The following is a 24,043-nucleotide window of genomic DNA, read 5'->3' on the forward strand; positions in this document are numbered from 1 at the left end:
CTTCTTAAGTTAGTAGCTCTGGGAGCCAGACAAGTAACTACTGTGAAACAAACTACATCCCAAAATTCCACATTACAGTTCAGTCTACGCTGGTGATGAACCACGGTTCTAACTAAAACTTATCTAAGTCACATTTATACATAATTACACATCCCTAAATGATGGCAACACTGCTTTTTTTCCTGCTACATAAAAAAGGACACTTTCCTTAAAAATAACTGTATTTGTGAGGAGCTGAGGTCAACAGGTATCAACCTACACATTACCAAAGACCAAATGAAAGAAAAACAAAACAAGCAAACAAAAAAAATACCTAGCATATCAAAAGATCACCACAATATTTACGCCCATCAATTCTATTTAAGCTTCCTGCATTTAGGTAGCAGACAGGCCCATCATTTTTAAATGAGGCAAATTATTCACCATTCTCTCCAGCTCTGCAAATAATCTGTTTTAAGAGAAAAATGTGGCCTTCTGTCAGTCTAATTCCCAGAAGCCAGTCAGATGTGATGTTAATATATCAGCCAGCCTGTGCACACATGTATATCTCATTTTCTGTTCCTATTTTATATTCTTGCAGAATAAAGACAGTATGAAATGAAAAGAAACAATTAAGACTCAAGCTGTTAAGTCATGCAAATACCAGTAAAAAATAAACATATCTTTAAGTACTTACAATAAACATTAACAATCAAATTGTCTGAAAATCAGAACTGTATTCAATTAGGCACAGCTATCAGAATCTATGTGTAGTTTTCGCTAAACCTAGTCATTCATGTTCCCCAAATGCTTTTTAATAGAGCTAACTCTTAATCTTATCCTAACTACTATTTGTGTAATAATCTTGATCACTTTCTACAATCCACTGATGGCCCAAATTCTGTAAAATCCATTCTTAAAACTTATTCAGCAAAGTCCTTAAGCATATGCATAATTCTTAGCCCGGCTAAAGTCACAGCTCTTTGGAACATGTTTTTAAAATGGGATTTTTGCCAAAGTAAAGACTGAGATTTAACAGGAACAAAGCAACCTAAAATTTAAGCAAATGCCTAAAAATAGCTGTTTCTTTTGTGAAGAATAATATTATTGGCTTCTTCCTGTACATTCAATTAATCAAAAAAATCCTTTTAAACAAGGATTAAATTGCAGTTACTACCAAGAAACCTTAGTAACATAGCCTATTTATATGGATTTTTTGATTGAATAAACTTTTGTCTCTGAATGTTTTTATACCCAATTAGGAACACAAGAATGTATTTCCCAGTCACATCTGAAAGAAGCATTATAAGTGATATGTGTGTTCACCTTTCCCTGTATGATACAGCATTTGTATGATGTCTTTAACCATGCTTCAAATGCTGAGGGAAACTATTCATAAAGTAAATGCAATGCTAAAAAAAGAGGTTTTGTTTGTTTAAATCTTTGAATAGACTACTAAAATCTAAATCATAAAAGTCTATGGTAGACATTTAATGCCTCATGTATTAGACTGAGTTATGTCCCACACAAGATAAATTTACCTCAACTTGCTCAGAGTTCTCAAAAAGTGTATTTGCTCAAGCTGTAGAAAAAATTATCTATTACTATACAGTATATCTATGCATACAAAGACACAAAGTGCAGTCAGCACCAAAATGTGTCTGTCCCTTTGCCTGCTTTGCTGATCATTTGCAATGTCAAATTTGACATGTGTTTTGGCAGATCACCCCAGCCAAGAGCAAGATATCTCTAGCTATCACCAGCTTCTTCCTTCTGATTTCATATTTGGTTCAGCTGGAATGAGAAAGAAGATGCTTCTATATTTACAAAGAAATACATTCAAAGTTGTTAAATTCATTGATTTCTTTTGGATGATTACTCAGTTAGGTAACTTTATCTGAGTTTTTACCCCCAAACCTCCTGGACCTTAGCTCACTCCGGATGATTTTGTTTTTCCGGAACCCCTCTCAAATAATGCAATTAGCAGGTGGGCTGCAGATGGCTCAGCAGTGGCACATCTCTCCTTCAGGTGTTTTGTTTTACATTTGTCAGCTAGACAGCACAAAAATCCTTGTCTTTTGTTAGCTGGGGTTCTCATTCTTCAAGAAAGAGTTTATTAATTCTTCTCAATCTCCTCTCCTTAGCAGAAAAGGTTGCAGCTTCCTTAAAGCTAGATTACACAGCGAATTCTGCAATGTAACACAGAGCAGACAGATAATCCGGGGAAGTTTCATATCCTTGGATTGAGAATAACCTATACACAAAACTCTCAAATTTGTCAGAAAGTGACAGGCATGCTCTTACTGCATTATTTTGGGGGAAGCATATGCAGAACAAGCTTCCAAGCATGTGAAGCTTTATGACTATTAGCTTTACTTCCTCAAAACACTTAATTGGATCCAAATCAAGAATACTGCAGAAAGGACGGTATGACTGGGCACAAATAGCACACACATCAAAATGACCAGCTCCACTGGCATATAAACAATTACCCTCCACTTGAGTCAGGTGAGGATTGCCACTTTAAAGATGGCAAGTGCTAAGTAATAACCAGACAATAAAGAAATCTCAGTCTCAGATCTGACAGTTAAGAAGTGTGACTAATAGTCCTTCGGAATACGTTCTGCAATGACAGTCCCGGGAAGGAACAGATTTCCAATGCTACTCTACTACTTTTGTGAAATAATTCTCCTCTATTTCAAGTGGACAGATGCACACTTTCTAAAACCATCCTTAAAAATGTCATTTCAGCTGGAAGGTTAGAGACCATGGGTAAAATAGACAATGAAAAATAATGTAGTTACAGGTCAGAGATGAAGCACACAGGGAGCAGCCCGGGGGGAAGTTCAGACTACCATGGCCATGATGTTCCTATTCCATAGCCAAGCAGACAGGCTCTGCCTCCAAGGCAGAAAAAACAGTACTTTTCATAAGCACTGGATCCAATTAAAAAAAAAAAACTATTAAAAAACAGGCTACATTTAAATGCCAGCTAGTTGCATCACTAGAACTAAAAGCTTGCTGGAGGTTTAATTGCCAGAATTTTAAAATAAACTAAGTAAACTTGCTTATAATAGCAGGAAGAAATGAGATATTTCCAAATGCTGAGACTCAGCCAAGTGCATCCCAGAGTCCTGTGTTGCCACGATCTAGCCAAGTCATTTGAACTGAGACTGAAGCTGGTTTCCACATTGCTTTGTTTATATTGACTGCATTTATGATGCCTCAGAAGTTGCCAGTAAAATATTTATTTAGCAGTTAAAACGTTCTGCAAATGATTTTGCTGTCCCAAAAGATAAATATTTCTCAGCATGCTGAAATGATACATTGCTGTTTTTGTTAAGGAAATTGCATGTTGATAAAATTTTCTCAGATTACACTTTGTCATTCCTTTGTATTTGAAGTGGCCACATTAATTTTTTTTGTGATATTTATTGTAATTGTAAATTGCACTGAGATTAGAAACATTAAACTTACCATAAAATGAAACACATTTCAAGTATTTCCGAGTCATCTATTTATGGGCTTGAGGACACTTTTGATCCTTCAGGTGGATCAGAGTGCTCTAAGCTTACAGAACAACAACAAAAAAGCCCAAATCAAAATTGCCACTTTAAATTCTTTGGGAGCAATTATTTTCTATGCTCCATTCCCTTTTTTTAATATGCTAATACTGAGCATCCCTTTGGGTGTCCTTACATTGAAAAGCCTGAATGAGGTTAAAAGGAATTAAAAATTTATGCAATCCACTGAATAAAGGCAGGCGTCACACTCCCATCTTCACTCCTGCCTTCCACCCCTTTCATCCTCCAAGCAACATTCAGGTTGTCGGTTTTTGTTATGCTTACCAGCTTGAGACAACAATATTAGCTTTCTAGACAAGGACAGAAAACCACAAATAAACGAAGGATCTCAGCACTTGAGATGATCCAAGTTTCCATTCAACGTTTTGGTCTTTGTGCCTGTCCCCGGGAACACAGGACATTAGGAGAACTCCCCCTGTGCTTCCACCTACCCAGCAGTTGTGAAGAGCTGTCCAGCGACCGCCGCAGCGCTCCAGGGCAACCTGACACACAGTCTCAGTGCCACACCACGTCTCCTAAGTCCAGCATCTGGCTGTGCTCTGGGAAAGACGTGGAGCAACTCTCTGCATCTGAGTTTGCTCCATGTGAGGTTTTCATGTGTATTCTGAGGATGGACTAAAGAAAAAGCCCCTCTTCGCCACTTTCTGTATTGGGATTACTTGGCTGTCCTATGTTCTAGCTTCCAGGTCAGGCTATCAAAAACTCTCTGCAATTTTAATACACATGGTGCCTACTTCAGGCTACACCCTAAGTTACTGTGCAGTTCACGAATCTGTGAGCAGAATGTAGCTGTACCCCCAGCTGAAGGTAACCCCAAATTGAGATCTTCAGAGGCAACACAGGAACTATTTTGCATTTAGCATCTGCATAAATCTAATAAGTTTCATTTTCAGTTTTTGGCCACTTTTGTATGAGGTATTAATAAAAACAGAGAGACATATGAAGAGCAACAGAAAACCAGATGTCTTTCCTCTTTCTAATATGGAGCTCTGACTTTTCCAAATATCAGCTGATGTCGTGTGGTTTACCAGGGACAGGAGGTACGTTTGCTCAAACAGACAGCGCCTCAACTATCAGAAATAGTCTCTGAACAGCTTCATATCTGGCAAATAAAGTTCTACCAAGAGAATAAGACATGTCAAATAATGTATAAATATGTAAAGATATATAAAGTGTAATTCTGAAAATCTCACACTCCATATAAACATAAATAAAAATGTTCTTAGCAAATATAAACAAACATGCACATGTTATACCCTTACTTTGCCTCAGAACACTGAAGCAACTACCTGGATATGAATTCTCCTGATAAATACTGTTAAATATTTTTAAGAATTTAAGATAATTTAAGAATTAGTTTTCAGTGTACTCAGTTGCTGTTATTACATTATTCCTGCTGCTTCAGCAATATCATTGCGTGTGCATATGGAGGCAGGGAGAATTAATAGGAAAAGTGTGCATAATGCTATACAAGCAAGGAAAGGTAAAACTGTCCATATATATTGTTTATTATTCCAAATACTTTTGCTCATCTTCATACTTTGAAAACATACCTGTTTTGGATTGGAGCTGGAATTTCTGTATTAGTATTTGGCAGGTAAAATCTTTGCTTCCTTGAACTTCATGACAAAGCTAAAAGTAACTCCAAGAATGCTGGTATACTACCTGATACAAAGTTATATGCCATACAACTTTATGGGTGATTATCTGTTAGTACTCAGATTTAATAAACAATGGAATAGGAGACTATATCTTCTTTGCCTTGTAAATCTAAATGTTTTTTAATTAAGGTTTTGCTACAACAGTTTCAGAATATTCTTATTTTCTTCTATATAGGTTCATGTCTTGTTTCATTTACAGAGTTTTGCACATGAAGTCTATGGGCAACCAGTTAAAGGAGAAGTCCAAAGGGACAGGAAGACTCTTGACTGCATAATCCTTATATGTTAAAAATCTGAAATGGAAACTGTCTCTACATTACTAAATCGCATTCCTGAAACAAAACAAACACCACCTTTGAACAAGTCATCATATGAAATATCAGTATCAACTGAACAGATAAGTCACTTGGTGTATATTTAGTATCTAATCCCTAGTGCTCCCCAGGAAAGATGGAGGGATCTTTCTGACTTACTAAGCCATCTTAAACTCATTACTGTTAATAACAATGATTTACACCTCAGTGTTTTTTTTTTTTTTCCTTTTCTTTTTCCCCCCCCGCCAACCACAGATCTCACACTTCATAAGTGAAAGGGAATAAACATTCATCACATCCATAGTCTATTTAGATGTAAACATTTGAATGAACTTTTACACAAGTCACTGACGCACTGAACAGCCCTTCAGCAGATGGGAACTCTCTTCATGGCTCTAACACAACCTTCTAAACTCTGGTCCTCAATTACCTTTTCCGAGAAAAATCAACCAGGACATATTCCCTGGATGCAGAGGAAATATACTTGTGGAGAACACAAGACACTGCCAGATTCTGGACATTTCTTACCACTCAAAGCAGTTCAAGACTAAGCAGTCAACATAAATATTCTGCTTTTCAAAAACCTTCCTTCCCATCCTCACCAACATTTTAATTTGTCATTTTCATGAGGTTTAAAATAAAAGCATCTTTACAGCATTTAGAGGGGGAGTTTGCCAAATTCAACTATGCAAGAAACATTAATATTTTCTTTTTTTCCTTCTTTTCTTTATTTTGTCTTTTTAGTACCACCCGACCTTGCAGAACATTTGTGTTACTTCATGGGGAACCTATAGGGAAAGAAACATCAGAAACAAATACAAGTTCACCTTGTATCTTCTTTCAGTGCAATTTAAGAATATCTATATCAATACAAGCTTTTTAATAACTGATCTTGTCATCAATGAATTTCAACTTCCACAATGTACAAGGAAAGCAAAAACAAAAAAGGCTGCAACTATAACATACAAAGCTTCACCTCTCCTCTGTGAGATATAGGCACAGCACCTGACCAGCACATGAAGTAGCCTTGCAGGATACAATTTTCATTTAGATGTCTTCCACAGGAACTCGTAAAAGCTCCTCTAGTAATCAGCAAGCTGCTCTCTAAAGCACTTTCTAAATCAGAGCCAGCCAATAGAGGGCAACCTGGCTACAGAATAAATGAGCACAGATAATTCTGACACGAGGACTCCAGTGTCACTCCAGTGACACTGACACGGGAGATTGAAAATACCACAGACACATAAACTTACAGCCGGAACTCTAAAATAATGATATATTTGCACACACACAACACGCACACACAAGCCAAAAACTTTCTGTGCTAGCAATGGTTATTACCTTAAGAATTGCACCCTGCTCTTACATGGTCATTGATATCCTTTAGTTAGAAATGAAAATTACTACATCATAGGCCAAAGACAGCAATAAAACTCAGTACTACCTAACTGGTACGACTGAGATGCAGGGAAGGCAGGAAAAGGCTGAGGGGAAATATGTCAGAGATCCATTACAGGGGAGAGAGAGGTTAAAAAAAAAAAAAAAAAAAGAAAGAAAGAAAAAAGAAAGTTGCATGGAGAAGAAAAGAGGCTGTTACCTTCCTTAAGGCATAAGACCTAAGTATAGCAAATAAAATTATCAAGTGGCAAGTTAAAAAGCAAACAAGAGGAAGCAGTTAGTCACATATTGCATAGATACAGAACTTGCTGTCAGAGGATCTGACATATACCAAAGCCTATTTGGTTAAAATAAATAAATAAATAAATGGAAGAAATATCTACTAAAGGCTCACATCTAATTTTGGATCAGGAAATCCTTGAGCCACAAATGACCACCAGTTGAAGAGTATCACTATTTTATTACCTTTTATACTCTCTCTAGGCATTCACTACTGACTGCCAGCACAGGCAGGCACTGGGTTAAACCTGCACCAGATGGCAGTCTGCACATTCCTAGGAAATGCAGCCTTCCCACTTTGTGTCCCTATTGCAGGAGGAGGGACTGGGAGTCGGTGTGAGCAAAGCTTGGATGCTTCAGGACACATTGACATCTTTGCATATCCAAGTAGTGGAGGGAGAATAAAACCTGGAGTGTAAATTCCCTGAAGTTCTCATTACTCACCTTCTAATTTTTCTCTGTCAAACATCAACTCCTAAGGGTATAGTCCCTAGCAGAAAGTAGAGGCAATTGAGTAAAACTGAGTGAAAATTGAGTGAAACTGAGCAGCACTGCAGCTATGTCCATGTCATTCTAGAGCAATCATTCTTTCTCACCCTATACACACTACCTGAGTGTCTTTATAAAATCAGTCCCTTGTAACATCTGGAATTAAACCTACAGTTCCTTGCTGTGAGGAGAACCTCCATCCCCCAGATGGGTCTCCTGGGGACAGCAGCTCTGCCTAGAGGTTCTTTGACACTGGAAGTTGCACTGTGCTCTGGACCTTCCATGCGTGCAGTGGAACAGAATGTATATTGCACACAGTCCGCAGGACACTCGAGGACACATTTACCATGAACACACTAGGAAAAATATCAGGGAAAACGCACCTGGAAAATGTGACGTCTGTAAACGTAAAGTCAAAGAAGCGAATTCTTGCAAAGTGCATACACTCAAGCCTAAGAAAACAGTGGGGTTTTTTTTCTTAATTTTAAAAGGGCAGAAAGTATAGATATGTGCCAAAGTATTTGGCCCAATTTTGGGTAGCTCAGATTATGAGCTCTCCAGTAATAATTTTGGTATTTTCTTATCCAACCCAAAGATAACTATTCTAAATTCAAACTGGGATAACAGCTTCACTGGAGTTCATCCCATCTGATAGACAATAACTAAGAAAGGGTAACTGCACAGAACCAAAAAAAAAAAATAGTTACAAATAAATACCATTTCTCCTCAACTTTTTTTGTGGTCCCCATCATCCAACTTTTTTTCTGATCCAACTATATCACACAGTGGTCAAAGTCTGTTGCTTTTATAGATCTTTTCATTAAAACAAAATTAAGAAAAATAGCAAGGGGAGAAAAAACACAGGGAGAAACACACAACAGGATGACAGTAGGCATCTAATGTTATTGCTACACCCAGAAGAGTGAATAATGGTCTCTGACTGGGTCAACTAAAATATTAATATAAACATATCCTAATATTACATAGAATTGCTTTAGTTCTGCTTAAAAAGGCATAGTGGGGAGATGTTTCTGGGCAGCATTTCTGCGTGCAGAGTGTTTTCCGCATGTCTGTTGAACAGGATCATCAGGTGACATGGTTTTAGAAACCGAAGGCTACAAGGGGCTCAGAGCAGACCCCAAGATCTTCTCTTTGCCTTCAGGAGAATCTGCTTTTCATTCAGGGGAAAGTTTTGTTTGTTTTCCTAAAACTGTAACTCAAAGTAGTTTCAAAACCTAAAGAAAATATCAAAGAATGTAGTAAAAATGGCTCTCCTGTAAGAAAATCAATGGGAAATAGGAACACACACCACTTAAAAATATTTAAAAAGTATTTATATAGAACTCCACATTCAAAATCATGCAAAATCATGGAAATAAGTAAATGCTTTTGTGTGTTTAGAACCCTGGAAAACAGAAAATATCATTGCTTTAGGGAAGAAAAAAAATCATGAAGTGTGTCAATCTGCAGAGCAGACAGTTGCTACGACTTTCTGACTGCATGCATGCCACAAAACACAGCAGTGCTACTGCTCTGGCAGCAGACTATCACTCTTGCATTTCATGTACAGCATTTTTGCCTATTTGTCCAGAATTTCTGGACAGACACCCAGAGGAGCATGTAGAACTACTTCTAAAATGCACAGGCAGTGAGCCCACCACCTGGATGCCTTAGGCTATCTGCTTACTGCAAAAATGGCAAGAGCACAGGTCAGTTCTGGAAATCCAATGCAGGAATATAGGAGCAACTCTTACTTTAACTTTGAACATTTGGAAAAGAAACACAAACCCTCATGGAAATGTGTGAAACTTTTATCATCCAGATAGCTCCTGTTTCACAAGGATAAGAGAAAACCACAGCTACAGGGTAATCTGCCCAAAAGAACTCGTGTTACTGGGCCTTACAAGTCTTGGCTAACTATATCCATTTGAAACCAAATATTCTTCATGGAGCTCTGCTCCCTCACACCTACCTCTTCAGAACCCAACTAACTTTCTTCTGCCAGTTAGATATGCAGTTCTCCATCCACTCTGAACTCATCTTACTCTGCTGGAAAAGAAAAAAGTCAAATGGGACAAATAAATGGTGCATTTTCCTCTTGAAATTCAGCACTATTACCACAACACTGTACCCACCCCCTAGTTTAGCAACACTACAATTAAGCAGTCCACAAAATAAATAAGTAAAACAAAACGGCATGATCTAACAGATTTGGAAGGAATGCACTTGCTGTCTGTTAAGCCTGTCGGTTCCTCCTTTCCCACTTCAAATCATAATTCTCTCAGACAGCCTGTTTTCCTATAGAAAATAGGAAATTTGGCTAAGAAACTTTTACAAACCATTAGACATGTTAGTCAAACTGTTAGACAACTTTCACCCAGAAAAGTAGTTCTCTGGAAACCTGGGGAAATATCTTGATTTAGGGAACTTGTCATTAAGCTGTGGATAACAGGCAATACAAGTCTTTGTCAGTCTTTAGGTATTGCTTGTGCTTAGTGGAAACGCACGACTTAGTTGCTACCCACATGTCAGTGAAGGCTACAGAGCACTAATTTATATATTCATCTAAAACTTCTGATATTCTGGGCATTTTTGAAGGGATTGGGGTTTTGTTGTTGTTATTGTTTTTGTTTGTTTTCTCTTCTTCAAACTGCTCTGTACTTTTCCATTTAAACTAAGGATATAATAATAAAATCCACTGGGCTTAGCTGCAGTTTACACACTGGTAAGTGTAAAGCACTGGAATTTACAAGTCTTCTATCCCATACAGACCCATTAAAGCTCAGCCAAAAATCTGCAAATATGCATTAAAATTCAGAAGCAGATTCAGACATATTTACAGCTGCTTCATATTTGCTTTCTGCAAATATTTGAGCACTTGTACTTTACTAGCACAAATACTAGTGAATAAAGAATTTTAACTTCAAATAACCACAAAGTTTGATGTGGTAAACTTGATTACAAAATACAGAGTCCATACACTAACAGTTATCTAAGCAGAAATATCATCCGTTCGGAACTTAGCAGCACTCTTGTACCAGGTGAAGTACTACTGTGTGACTTACATAATTAATGGCACAAAATTTGAACAGAAAATATTTCCATACCTATTAATGTGGAAGTTTCACAGCACACTGTGGAACTCAAAAACCTTGTAATTCCCTTTTAACTTAATCCATGGCAGCAATAAGCACCACAGAGGTAAAATGAGATTACACCAGGAGACTCCGACCATTTTTACAGACTGGCATAAAATCCAGAATTTTGCAATGGCAGCAGAGTCCCTGGGAGAATATTTGATTAACCAGTGGAAGTATTTAGCAACCTGATTCTTCCATAATGAATTTACAGGAAGGAAGAGATGAGATATGCAAATAATTCCTTCCTAAAAGCTATTTGAATTAACACAAGATGTTATTTACTTCCACATTGCAGCAAGTGATACAAATAAGACATGATGCGATTTTGAGTTATTTGGTGTTTAAGTTAACAGCTTAAGCGCTTATGTTTAATCTTTAGCAAATGCCTCCAAAGTAGGCTCAGCAGCCTGGGTCAGGTGGAGGCGCTCAGACCCAGGAACTGCTGTGCCATCGTTTATATCAGATTTATATAAGAGATCGCCCACAGAAGGGAGCTCCTTTCCTCCTGCCACCTGCCAAATACTGCGTCTCCAGAGAGACCTCGGGAGCCCCGGGGACACGCGACAGCCACTACCCGCCTGCCCTGCCCAGCTCCGGTTCTCCTCCGGGAACGCCTGTGAGCTCCAGGACACTGCAGGGCAGGTTTGGCAGTTATCTTCCATCAAATAGTCACAAAGATGGAAAGAGCTCTCAGATGTCTTTTTTTTTTCTTTTGCACAGCACCCACAGCTTTTCACGGCAAACCATGGCTGCTGAATACTTTCTGGCTGTGAATAAAAAAAATACATAACGCTTCAACTATATCTGTTCTTGAATCAGCGAACAGTCTGTAACACAGACGCAAGCTTTCTTTTTTTCCTCTCTCTCTCTTTCTTCTTCCCCCGTTAATAGTACCCTCCATTTAGGTGTAATGTACCGAATTCCGTACCTATTCAGAAAGTAAATTTACACAGCCTAATGTTAACTACATCCAAAAAAGGTGAAAAAAAAGGTATTCCCATCGCAACTATTACTTAAACTTTAGACAAAATAAATCTTCTTTTATTCATTCAAATTATATGCCATTTCACTCTGGGGGAAAACAAAAACGAAAAAAACATACACACACATCCCGGAAAAAAAAAGGAAGGAAAAAAGCTTTAGAAATGTTACAAGCTTATTTTGTGGTTTGTTAATATAGGTACAACATAAACAATGGATTTTCAGATCTTCACAAAGAGAGCCCATTTTATACATAATCATGTTTTAATGGACTGTGTTTGTAAACTGATGAAACCATACAAGGCTGGGACTTTGCCTTTTTCCATCAACACAAAATTGCGCGGTTAGCCACTAGGCTTCGCGTATTTTTAGATATCCACACACACAAAAGAAAAAAGAAAAGAAAAATTAAGAAAAAAAAAAAAGGGAAAACAAAACCAAAAAACGCTGCTTACGGGGACAGCAGCCGTCATTCGTTTCGTTAAAGCTGACTTCCATGGCTCTGGTTCTGACGGATTTCCTATGCACTCCGCGGACAAGCGCAGCCACGCGGGGACGGCAGCGCGCGGCGCGGATGTGGCCGCGCTTCCCGCGCGCGATTACGGCGCGAGGCCGCGTTGGACTCGATCGCTCATAAACACGGGCTCAAACAACCGCCTCGCTAAGGCAGCCCTCGACAAGAGCGCTTCACACGCGGCTCAATCGTTTTCAGAGATTTTGATTGAAGTCGCTCTAACAGATAACACTAATCTGCGTGATGTATTTTTTATCCAAATTTGAGAGAAAATAAATTCCAGAGAGATGTTAACGCCTTTCTCCCACAAGCCCAGAAACGCCTAACGGTGTTAAAGCCTCGATCGAGCCCACACCCTTCGTGCTACGAGTTGCATTTTGGCGGGGGGGAAGAGGAGGAAAAAAAAAAAAAAAGAAAGAAAAAAAGGACGTTCTCTTCTAGGACGCCGCTGTTCGTGGGCGCTGCCCGGGTGTCGCTCGCTGTCCCCAGGTGCCGCTCGTTGTCCCTCGGCCCCCAGCCCAGCGCGACGAGCGGCCACTCTCCTCAGCGGCCGCGCGAAGCCCCGCGCGCCCAACGGCTGCCCCGCCCCACCCCAACGGCCGCGGAGCCTCGCGCCGCTCCGCGCGCCCCTCGGCCGCGGGGTGACACCGCCCTGCGCGTCGCCTCCCCTGGGCGGGCGCGCGCGAGGCCGCCACGTGCGCAGGGCCGCGCACGAGCCGCGGGAGCGGGTTCCGGGGCCCGCTTTTACCTCGTCGCCTCCCGAGGCGGCTCCGGGCGTTGGGTCCCGCAGCGCACCCAGGGGTTTCTGCTTAGGGAACGGCCGCAGGGCCAGCAGGAGCCGTCTCACCTGGGCCGGCGGTGCCAAGCGCTGCTGCCGTGTGCCCGGGCGGGCGCGCTGCGCCGCGCAGCTCGTTACACGCAAAGGCAACGAGTCCCGGGGTATTGGCCAAGGGTACCCGGCGAGCACGGGGCAGCCCCGCTGCTCCCGAGCGGGCTCATCCGCAGCGTCCCGGGGTCGCCGCACCGGCCCCGCTACGGCCGTGAACGGTGTCGACAGGCACAAACCTCCCCGGGAGCCGCGTGGGGACCGGACCTGTGGCAGCCCCTCCTGCTCACTCACCTGCCCGCGAGAGTTATTGAAGGTGACGAGGGAAAGCCCCGAAGTCCTGCTCGCGACTGCACCACATCTCGCTGCGCACCCACAAGGAACATTTTACTAATTGCTGGTGGCACTTGCCTTGATTTTTTTTCTCCGGTCACATAGATGACGACAGCCTGCGGGGTCCCCTTCGGCTGCGTGCTGGGGTCACCCAAGGGGAACACTGGAGCGGCCAGCGCAGTGAACAGGCTCTTCTGTCGCACGTGGAATTAAAGTTTAACAGAAAACACATGTATAAGCCAATCCGAGGGAAAACAATTTGTACTAAAAATATTCTTACGAGAGAAGAAAAAAGCAAAACTTGTTAAGAATATCAGCAATTTCTTCTAGCACATTTTTAATGTGATTAAGAACTTGGTATTTATTAGCAACGGTGAAAACGCTCAGAGAAGCGCTTAGTCCAGCGCACACCAACTCCACGCTGGAAACGGCTCTTTCTGAAATTGAAGTTTACAATTAAGGTTGTTACTACTAAAAAAAAAAAAAAAAAAAAAAAAACCACCACTTTCTGGTCAAGCAGGTCCAAACACAGAAGCCGCTGATCTAGAAACGACCCTCCGCGGCTCTGGCTCCTCGCGCCGCGCAGCGCCCCGGCGGAGCCGCTGCCGCGGGACACGTAGGGCCAGGCAGGGACCCGGGCTGCATCAGACGGCCCCGCCTGTCCCCGCAGCGCCTTCCAGGTGTGCGAGAAGCAACCGCTTGTCCGCCTCACTCGCACGGTGAAAGGAAAATATAAACATCATATCGCGAGCGCGATAGGAATAACTGAAGTTAATTTTTTCCAACGACCCCCTAGACATGCGTGTCGGGCGCAGCTTGCCCGTCTATTGGTAATTTAGGTCAGTGTCCCGCCGAATCCGTGCTTTAACTATAAAGGGCTGCAGTTTCTAAGGGCATCGAGACAGATCAGTCTGTAGCCTGTAACCCAACGAGAAACAGTGACTTCAGGCTGGGCTAAAGAAGCGACAAGGCCGGGAACATCCGCGGGGCAAAGGGACCCGCAGCCGCGGCAGCGCAGATCCCGCGCCCGACAGCGCGCTGGAACCGCAGCCAAACCGCAACCTCTATCGCAGGTTAAACGAAAGATTTTAATCCGATTGTTGTTTGTTTAAATAGATATTAGTCATTTTAGGGTAAGAGCCAGAGCTCGCTTCCTGTTTACTCAGCGAGGGCCGTATCCCGTATCCCCGCTCCCACCTGGGATCGGCTCCGGCTCCGCCGCAGGACGCGGCCCGGGCACCGCTGCTGCCGCCGCCCGCGGTGCCGCCCCGGGCACCGGCGACTCACCCGGGTTATTCCGAGTTCCACGAAACGAGCAGAGCGCCTGAGGCGGCCGCGTGGGGAGGAATGACCAGGAAAAGCCGCGGCAGGGCCCGAGCGGCCTCTACGCGGGCTGCGCTTCCCCAGGGCCGCCCCGCTCTGACCAGCGGCGCGAGCCCTTGGGGAGAGCGGGACAGAACCGGCCCGAGGCGGCTGCTAATGACTCCTTTTAATTAGGAGGCCAATTAGCACCAGGTGCTCAGCGCAGCCGTGGGGGTTCCGCGGCGGAGGGGCGCGGGGCAGCGGTGTTGCGGGCAGCGCAGCTCCCTTCCCTCGCTCTCCGCTTCCTCCGGCGTTTTCGGTTTTCGTTTTTTTTTTCTTTCTTTCTTTTTGTTTTTTTTTTTTCAGGATGATGATAATCGCATGTCTCCGCGGATGCTCTGTAATTTGGTATTTCGGTGGAAAAAGTATAGTACGGACTAAAAAAAATAAAAATATATATATATATAAAAAGCCACGACGGCTTCTTGCTTCCCGCAGCAGCTACAGCAGTTACAACACAAGACACGAGAGCGGAGCCACGCAGGCAGCGGATCCTCCTTTGCTCGATTCTCCTCGGCAGCGAAGCCTGCTCCCTTCCAGACAGTATCGGATCAGGCAGATCTCTGCCTCAAACGTGATAAAAAAAAACACGTTTTAGTGTGTGCAATGCCACAGCTAAATTATTTAAGTATTTCTCATGAATTATGTTAGAAATAAATCCGCAAAAGTATCGGCTTCCTCCTTTCCAAATTTGCCCCAGCAAAATTTGCCCCAGACTGGCAGGGACTGCTGTATCCCCATATGGTGAAAAAACAGCCCTGGGGACGCGCCTGGGACAGGGCTGCGCGTTATTCTAGTGCCCTCCGTCTGCCTCTGAGCTTGTATTTGGATCCCTGATCGATTAACCTAGTTCCGCGAAGAAAAAAAAATATTCAAAAAGTATTACAATTACCCAGAGTAATAGTTCATAAAATACTTTATTGAAATAAAGTAAATATCTTCGCATTAATAAAACTGATCATAAAATGCAGTTTTTGGATAACTAGGGGCACCACAGGGATTTAGAGAGCGAGCAGATGTGCGAGGTGGGATCCAGTGTCCTCCTGGCCCGTGCGGGCCGGCGCACAACACCCTCCGCCGGCGCGCAGAGCAGCGCAAAGCGAAGGCGAGAAGAGTCCACTGACCGTCCCGTCCCCGCGCGTCCCCTGCGCGGGGCACGGAGCTGCCGTCCGGGGGCCGCATCCTGTCCACGGGCCGGGCGTCGCGGCGGGAGCCGCCACCGCGGCGTCGGGGCGGCCGCTGGTCGGTGCCGGTGCCGGTCACTCCTCCTGGACGACCTCACAGGGCGAGCCGAGGCTCTCGGGCGGCTTCTCGGCGTCCCGCGCTCGCTCCTGCTCCGACAGCTGCTCGCTGCTGGGGATGGAGTTCTTCTTGGGGCGGCCCTTGGGCTTCGTGGGGGACTCCAGGCCGCCCCCCTGCAGCACCTGCGGGCCAGGAGGAGGGCACGGGAGGCTGCGAAGCCGCGCGGAGCCGCGCGGGGCTCCGCGGAGCGCCCGGGGGAGCCTCCGTCCCCTGCAAAGCGGGGCCCGCCGTGGGCACTGTCAGGTGCCTCCGCTGCGGGACGCGGCACGCCCAGGGCTGGCCACGCGCAACTTACTATTTTCTTCCACTTCATGCGCCTGTTCTGGTACCAGGTTTTCACCTGCAGCTGGCTCAGCCCCAGCGACTCGGCCAGGTCTATTCTGCGGGCGAGAGAGAGGCGTGAGGCCACTGCCCGCCCGCCCCGCGCGCAGCCCCGCGCTGCCCTTTCACACCGATAAAACAACAACAGCAACAACGACAACAAGAACAAAACGTGGTGTACAGGCCCCCATCCTTCGTACCTGTCGGGCGTGGAGAGGTACTTCTGCTTCTCGAAGCGCTTCTCGAGCCCCATGAGCTGCAGCTCGGTGAAGACGGTGCGGCTGCGGCGCCCCTTCTTGGCCCGCGCGGCCGGCTCGGCCGCGGCCGCCTCGAGCTTCCCGCGGAGCTGCAGCTCGAGCGGCAGCGCGTGCGGCGCGGCGGGCAGCGCGGGGCCCGCGCCCAGCAGCGCCGAGCCCAGCGGCGGGCAGCCGAGCGGCGCCAGCGGCAGCTTGAACACGGCCGCGGGCTCCGCCTTCAGCACCGCTGCGGAGGAAGGGAGAGAGCGGCCGTGAGCGCCCGGCGCCGCGGTGAAACCGCTGAAAGCTCCGCGACGTCCCGCCGGGCAGCGGGATTCCCTTAGGATGTCCCGGCCGAGAGAGGCAGCGCCTCTGGGATGGCCGAGGCCCCGCGGGCTGAGCCGCCTCCGACCCGCGAGGTAATCGGGAATTCCGCGTTCGGGAGGACTTAGGAGGCTCCGCGGCCGCTCCTTGCCGGCCCGGCGGGGATCGCGGGGACGAAGCAGCAGCGGGGCAGCCCCGTCCTCCTCCCCGAGCTCGGCGGTAGCCGGGCCACGACGTGACCAACACTGGGTGCGTCCCGCACTTCAGACAGCTCCGTCAGTCGCTAAAATCACTCTTTCCACATTCATTTCCAGGTATTCCAATATATGCTGCCGCCATTCTACGAGACTCGATCCTTTTCTTTCTTTTTTCTTTTTTTTTCTTTTAAACGAGAAATGGCAAATTGCGATTTCTCAATTTCGTTCCTTTCTACGGACAAAGCACGAAGATTCCGAAGACTAAAACGGCTTTGGAAACGAAACCTTCCACAGTCACGAAATTAAGTAACTTCACATTTTAAAAAGGCCAGCGCTGAAATAACTAAGGACACTTCCAACAGGCTGCATCGCTCTGGAGGCTGCAGAAGACCAGAAATACCCTGCGCGGGGAACCTCATTTTTAAATAAATGCATCTAACGATGCACGAGCGCCTAGCTAAACCCACGCACGCGAAGAGCAATATTGCTTACGGCAGTCGTGTATACGGCTGCAAAGCATCCGGTAATTTAAATATATGTTATATATATAATGTATTTAAATTTAATATATAAGCTCAAAAACTGCTAACAACAACTACAACAACAAAACCCTTTACAGCTCAGCGGGAGTTTCCGCAAACGACCCCTAAAGCGCCGCTCTCAACCGCAGGCCGCGCTGAGACCCGCAGCGCGCCTGGCGCAGAGGCCGCGCCGAACCCCGCGCTGCCGAGGGCCGCGGAGCCCCGCGGCGGCAGGAGCCCCGCGCGCTCACGTACCGAGGTGGCTGTGGTAGGGCCGCGCGGCCAGCAGCGCCTGCACGCCGAACTTGAGCAGGTCGCCGTGCGGCGCGGCGCCCTTGGCGGCCGGGCGCTCCGTGAGGATCTCCTCGATCATGAAGGAGCGGTAGCGGTGCGCGCGCGGCTCCGCGAAGGCCTCGGCGGGCAGGTAGCGCGCGCCCAGCTCCGGCGGCTGCTGCATCCTGCCCGCGGGGCCCCGCGCCGCCCCTAGCGCAGCCCCCCGGCCCGCGCCCGCGCCGCCCCCCGGCCCGCGCCGCCTCTGCCCATGGCGGCCCCGCAGCGCCCGCGGGCTCCGCGCCGCGCCGCCGGGCACGGCTCGGGATGCGGCTCGGGATGCGGCTCGGGATGGGGATGCGGATGGGGATGGGGACGGGTCAGCCCCGCGTGCAGGCGGGGAGGGCACCGCGCTCTCTCCGCCCCGGCGCGGCGGCCGCAGCCTATTATAGCGCCGGGGCCGCGGGGCCGAGCGGCGGGGGAGGGCGCGGGAGGGGCCCCGCCGGGACGGGACGGGACGGGACAGGACGGGACAGGACGGAAGGGGCCGGCGCGGCCCGTACCTGCGGGCCGGGGTTAGCGCCTTTGATCCCGCGCCCCACAAAGCCAAGGGGCCCTCGCGCCGCCCCGGGAGGCACCTGCGGAGCGCGGCCCCCGGCCCCGCTGCGCCGGGCGAGTCGCATGTGGGGGCCGCTCCGCTCCCCGCCGCGCCTCGGCCCAACCCCGACCCAAGGAGCCGCCGGGGCCGCGCTCGGGTCCAGGAGCCGGACCTCGGTCCCGTCGCCCGAGGAAACGCGTGTTGGCGGCCGTGCCTTTTCCCAGGGAAACAACTAAAACCCACAAAATCCCGAGGAAGGAGACACGGCAGGAAGGAGGGATCGATCCTCCCGGCGGCGGCTCCAGGCTGGGCTCGCCCCGCGGCGGGGGAGCCGATCGCCCTGTTTGGTGTTCGCCGAAACCCGGGGGTTTCGGCGCGGCGGCCGGGCAGGCCGGAGGGGAAGGGGCTTCGGTGACGGGGGTGGCAGAAGGGGCCGCGGCGCGAGCCGGGACACGAGGCCCCGCGGCGGCCTCGCCGGGCCGGGCCGGGCCGGGCGCTGCTGCCTGCGGCCCATGCACGGGGCGAGGGCAGCGTGATGAGAGGCGGTAGCGCAGGCGGCCGGGAAGCCAACGCGGCGGCTCCCCGCAAGGAGCCCAGCGAAGCGCTGGGGAATCGTCCCCGGGAGCGACGGACTGCCGAAACTCTCGGCTATCTCATTGTGCACCATTTACCTGCCCTTAGGACTGGGAAATGCAGCCCTAAAACTGACAAATACAACCCTAAAATGGCAAATACAAGCAGTGCCGCCCCAAGCGCCCCTTCCTGGCAGCATCGCTGTTAACGCCAGCGCAGCAGAACAGCCGGCCTCGGGGAGGAATGGGGTGAGAGGAGAAGCTGCAGGCCCTAACTTCTCTGCACTTTGCCTTTCCCCTAGAATTTAGCTGAAAGGAATTACCCTTTCTGCAAAACTATCTGCATTTAAGGAGTACTTATTTTGCTTAAATCAGGAAAAGAGTTTGTAGAACTTTTAGAAATACAGACTATTTCTAAACAGGTATTTAATTTTTAATTGCTTTGTGCAAATATATATAACTACTTTCAGAAAATATTGATATATCTAGCCCATTCAGCAGCCCTCCTCATCTTCAATTTCTGCAAAAGTGGAAAACATTTTTAAAGGCGCCCTTTGCTTACTTTTACACTTTAAATGACTTGATATATGCTTCGATTTTGGCTGGGGCACTCAGAAAATGGCAATAGCTAAGACAGCGAAGATGTTGCTATCAAGAAGGAAAGCAGTTCACCCAGCAATTTAAAATCCTTCCTTGTGGTAGGACTGCTTTTACCTCGCTGATTAACTGGCATTTGGGTGGAAGATGCTTTTTTTCTGAACTTCCCACACAGCAAGTCCTTTGGCTAGGTAGCAACGTCCCTCTGACAGCAGGGAGGAGGAAGATGACAAACTCAGAGCCCCTGGATCCGCGTGGAAACACAACACTTTCATGGGAAGGGGAGACCCGGTCACAAGGCTCGTGGAGGCAGAAACCTCCGCGGCCGCGTTTCGCTCTTGGCGCTCCCGGCGCGCCGAGCCCAGGCACGTGGCCCTTCCCGCCGCTGTGCCCAGGCGCCGATGGGAAGCGCTCCCGGTGCTCCCCGCGGGTGTCGCAGGGCCAGAGCCGGCCCTGCCGCCGGCCGGGGCAACTGGGGCCTTCCCACGGCCGCTGCGCAGCGACCAGCACAGAAACCTCCACGTCGCTCCCTTCTCGTGGCACTTAACGTTCAGGAAATCCACCAAGCGGTACGAGCGGAGTGGAAAATGTGACATCAGGCGCTAATTGCGAAGCAGCATTAGGGCCGGGGGAATAGCTCGGCCCTGAGTAATGCATTATGTTTAATGGCTGAGTAAAGTTTCATCAGCATTTAAACACGTATCCCCCTAAAAATGATTTTCTGCGAACACCTGGCCTCGGCAGACAGCTTGGCTATTTAATTATATTGGAGAGTCACACGTGGGCCATGAAGCGAGGTCTGTGCGAGGCGGCACGAAGCGGCCCCCTGCCCGGAGGTGCCCCAGGGCAGAGCCCATGTGCCCGGACGCTCTGGTATGAGGCCAGCACCGGGCCCAACGTCTGTCCCGGTGGTACCATCCACCCTCGCAGGGGCTTGTAACGCGCCCGCCTCCCTGGGGTGATCACCTGCCTGCTGAGGACAGCAATTTTCATCTCCTCTTCCTTGCACCCCTCCATTTTCCAGCATGCCAGAAACGAGGAACCATGCTCAAGAGGCATTCTGCGAAAGATGGCCACTTTTGGTTTAATTTCTTGTTTTTAGGCTTGGAAACGCACCTCAGTGGCGAAGCACAAACAGGATTAGAACTTCAGGCAGTTTTTCCTCATGTCTCTCTCCCCTGTGAGCTGACTTGTAGCAAAAGCTTGTAAGGAGCCAGGGGGCTTCAGAGGCCTCAACAGCAACCGCAGCACCGCGGCTGCAGCCCCCAGAAGCGCTGTCGGAGCCGCCAGGCAATCGCAGTCACGCAGCCCCTCGCCGATGGTTTGCGGCCAGCTCTCCAGAGCCGCTGCCAGCCCCGCAGCGGAGCAACCTACACCGGTTCCCTGAGTCTCCCGCAAGACCCTTCGCTGGCCACGGCCTTGTGCCGGGGCCTGCGCGGGCGCTGACGACACAAAAGCTTCACATCCTGCGGCCGGGCCAAGCGGCGGCGCCGGGCGGCGCAGATCCCTCCGTGCAGGCTCAGAGGGGCAGCGGTGCTGGGCGCCGCGGCCGAAGGGAGCCGGGGCGGGAGCCGGGGCAGGAGCCGGGGCAGGAGCCGGGACCGGGGCAGGAGCCGGGGCAGGAGCCGGGGCAGCGCCGAGCGCGCACAGCTGAGCGCACACGTGGGCTTTGCAAGCCGTAATTGGGATACGCGTAACTGGGGCATGTTAAAAAAATGGGTGCATTAGTTGAGTAAATAAATACACTAAATCTTAATCTGTAATGATGGCTGTTGTAACCATTTCTAGATGCTAAAGCAGTTTCATACAGAAAACATTGGCTTTGCCCTTACCACTCTTCAATTAGATTAAATCAAGAAACAAGTACATCTGCTGCAAAATTAAAGATTCCTTTAATGATATCACATTAGCCCCTGTGCTGTAAACACTTAAGTGCGTGCTTGGGTTTTCACTGTGTATACAGTTGACTGACTGGAATAGGACTGTTTATAGTTCATAAAATTAAGTTAATGACTACATCTGTGCAGAGCTGGGGCCTTCGGATTTTAACAGCGAGAGAAGCAGCAGAATGAAAGCCGTGTGCTCCTTGGTTTTACAGTTAGCCTCCAGTCACTTTGGGTTTCTACATCTCAAGCGCGACATCTGATCTGGATGGGCTGGGTTTATAGATCAGCAGGGAGAGATGTTTAAGTCATTTAACACAATAATGGCTAATTGAAACATTTTACTTTAAAAATAACAAGTTGTTTTATACATATTAAAGTTATATAAACGCTGGCTTCGCAGTCCCTCCTAAGCATCGTGCAGCTAGTTCAAAACCCTAAGTTAGCGAGCCAGGCACACGAAACAGCTTTCTTTAAATGGCAATCAGTACAAAACAGTTAAACGACAGCAGGCTCCTCTCTGTTAGCTGATTTGTTAAGCAGCTTTGGACGCAGTGGGGCGCCTCGCTGCAAAACACGCGCGCGGCTACGTCAAAACGCTCCTGCAACGCGATCCAGGCCAGAGCCCCTGCCCGCCCCGGGCAGCGGAGCGGAGCGCAGCGCGCGGAAACGCTCCAACGTTCCCAACGGGAACCCGAGCGCTCCCGAACGGCCCCGCCCCCGCGCGCCGTGACGTCACCGCGAGCGGCGCGGCGCCCTCTGCCGTCCGGCCGCGGCCGCGCGCGTCACAGCGCGCGCGTGACGTCACGCCGCCGTGTGTCCCCGCAGTGGGTTTTAAATGACAGCGACTCTCCAACGGCACATGGAAGAGCCCTTGGATTTGGCGTTTTTATAAACACCGGCCTCCTCGTCCTCCGGGTTTGTTGTTTGAGGAAATCCCTTCTGGTTCTCGCGCACGTGCAACATCTGACGTGCGCGAATCGATACCATCTGAGGGTAGAGGGGTGGGAGGAATCACTGCCAAAATAGTGCAGAAAAACTGCAAAGCCTGGGTCTGAGATTGCCCGCTGTGACTCGGCCTTTTGTTTAGACAGCGGCGTTAATGCTTCGCAGGGACTGAGAGCAGTACAGATTACAACAGTATGTGCTGTGTGGTGCATAATTTATGAACTATAAAACTTAATTCTTATGTTTTGAAGTTGTGAGTTATGACTGGACAGAACCTAAACTAGCAGCTAATAGAACTAATAGAAGATTCTTTCCTTCCCCCCCCCCCCCCCCCGGATTAAAGCAAACCTGCTCTGTACGTACAGAAAAACCCAGCCAAAAACGTGCATACTGACACTCAGCAAATTGATAGCTCAAGCAGTATAGATTTGAAGATCGTTAATGTCCAACACATGTATAACCTGTGTCAGCGGGTTGTGAAACAGGGGTGATGTGCCTGTGCTTCCCGAGAGGAAGCCCCGGGAAAGGCGGCGCGGATCCCCGGCTAGACGGCTGCGGGGAGCGCCGCTGCTTGTGCGACACCCGCGGCGCGGGCAGGCAGCTCCGCACACCGCACACACGTCCTCGCGGCGCGGGCTCCAGTCCGCCCTGCTGTTGAACACAGAGCTGCACGTTCTTGGGCTGCTGTTGTACTTCCCAGACCGTTAGTGGCATTTTTGCGGTGGCCCGAGCTCCGCACAGGCCTGTTTAACCCCATCCTGCTTCTGCGCAGGGTTTACAGCACACACCGGCCTGCTGAGGCCAGGCAAAGCGGCAGGTTCTGCTGCGGCACCCGGGCTCGCAAGGCCGTTAGCTCCGCGCGTGAGCCCAGTGAGGGCAGCCTCGAGCAGGGTAACGAAACAGCTATGCAAGTAATTAGGTGAGGACAGAAAAGCTCTATTAAGTAAGATTAGCCTACTAAAGCTAATTTCCCTTGGCTCCGGCTGCAGCGAAAGGAGGCAGAGACTCCTCGCTGCGCAGCCTGCGGCCCAGATCAACCGCCCCACGCGATGGCTGTGCCACCTACCTCCCGTTGTGACAGGCAGGACCCGCTCAGAGATGCAGCAGTACAATTACGTTTAAACACTCCGGATTTAACCTGCGGGTAGTACTTAGCTGAAGATTAATATTAATCCAACATATAAGGCCGAGATGTGGTTCCTTCATCTCATTGCTCGAATGTAAATACTGTGCAGTGATTGACCATAGCAGGCAAACTCTTGGAAATATCCTGAACTGTTTTAGTTCATGGTTAGCATAATCAGACCCTTCCTGTCAGCCCCTGCTTTGCAACAGGGTGTCAGCTACAGCTGAGTGGGGGTCCCCAGCGAAGATGCTGGCAAACAAGACTGTTTTACTTGGGCGCTCGAGAGTG

The 24,043-nt window shown here is 48.2% G+C and overlaps 1 protein-coding gene across 2 annotated transcripts; it reads right to left on the minus strand.

Moving 5' to 3' along the window:
* Positions 1 to 16,119: 16,119 nt before the first annotated feature.
* Positions 16,120 to 18,218, minus strand: BARX1 (BARX homeobox 1). 2 transcript variants are annotated; one of them, XM_088522840.1, is made up of 4 exons: positions 18,017 to 18,218; positions 16,684 to 16,966; positions 16,458 to 16,542; positions 16,120 to 16,284 (listed from the first exon to the last, which is right to left on the minus strand). In XM_088522840.1, the coding sequence occupies exons 1-4, from the start codon at positions 18,216 to 18,218 to the stop codon at positions 16,120 to 16,122; spliced, it is 735 nt and encodes a 244-aa protein (XP_088378966.1). The 2 variants fall into 2 exon arrangements, with proteins under 2 accessions (XP_088378966.1, XP_088378965.1); XM_088522839.1 differs by having other exon boundaries at positions 16,458 to 16,605.
* Between the last annotated feature and the right edge of the window lie 5,825 nt (positions 18,219 to 24,043).

This window comes from Tinamus guttatus, unplaced genomic scaffold, assembly GCF_059628265.1.
Source record: "Tinamus guttatus ecotype Peru unplaced genomic scaffold, ASM5962826v1 Tinamus_guttatus_pri_ptg000169l, whole genome shotgun sequence".
Lineage (NCBI taxonomy): Eukaryota > Metazoa > Chordata > Aves > Tinamiformes > Tinamidae > Tinamus > Tinamus guttatus.

Bases quoted from the DNA above. Each gene is read 5' to 3' on its own strand.
- BARX1 (XM_088522839.1), bottom strand. From the start codon at position 18,218: ATGCAGCAGCCGCCGGAGCTGGGCGCGCGCTACCTGCCCGCCGAGGCC. The intron at 16,967-18,016 runs GTACGTGAGCGC...CTTCCTCCGCAG, and splicing joins GCCCTACCACAGCCACCTCG to CGGTGCTGAAGGCGGAGCCC. The intron at 16,285-16,457 runs GTAAGTTGCGCG...CCTGGCCCGCAG, and splicing joins GCATGAAGTGGAAGAAAATA to GTGCTGCAGGGGGGCGGCCT.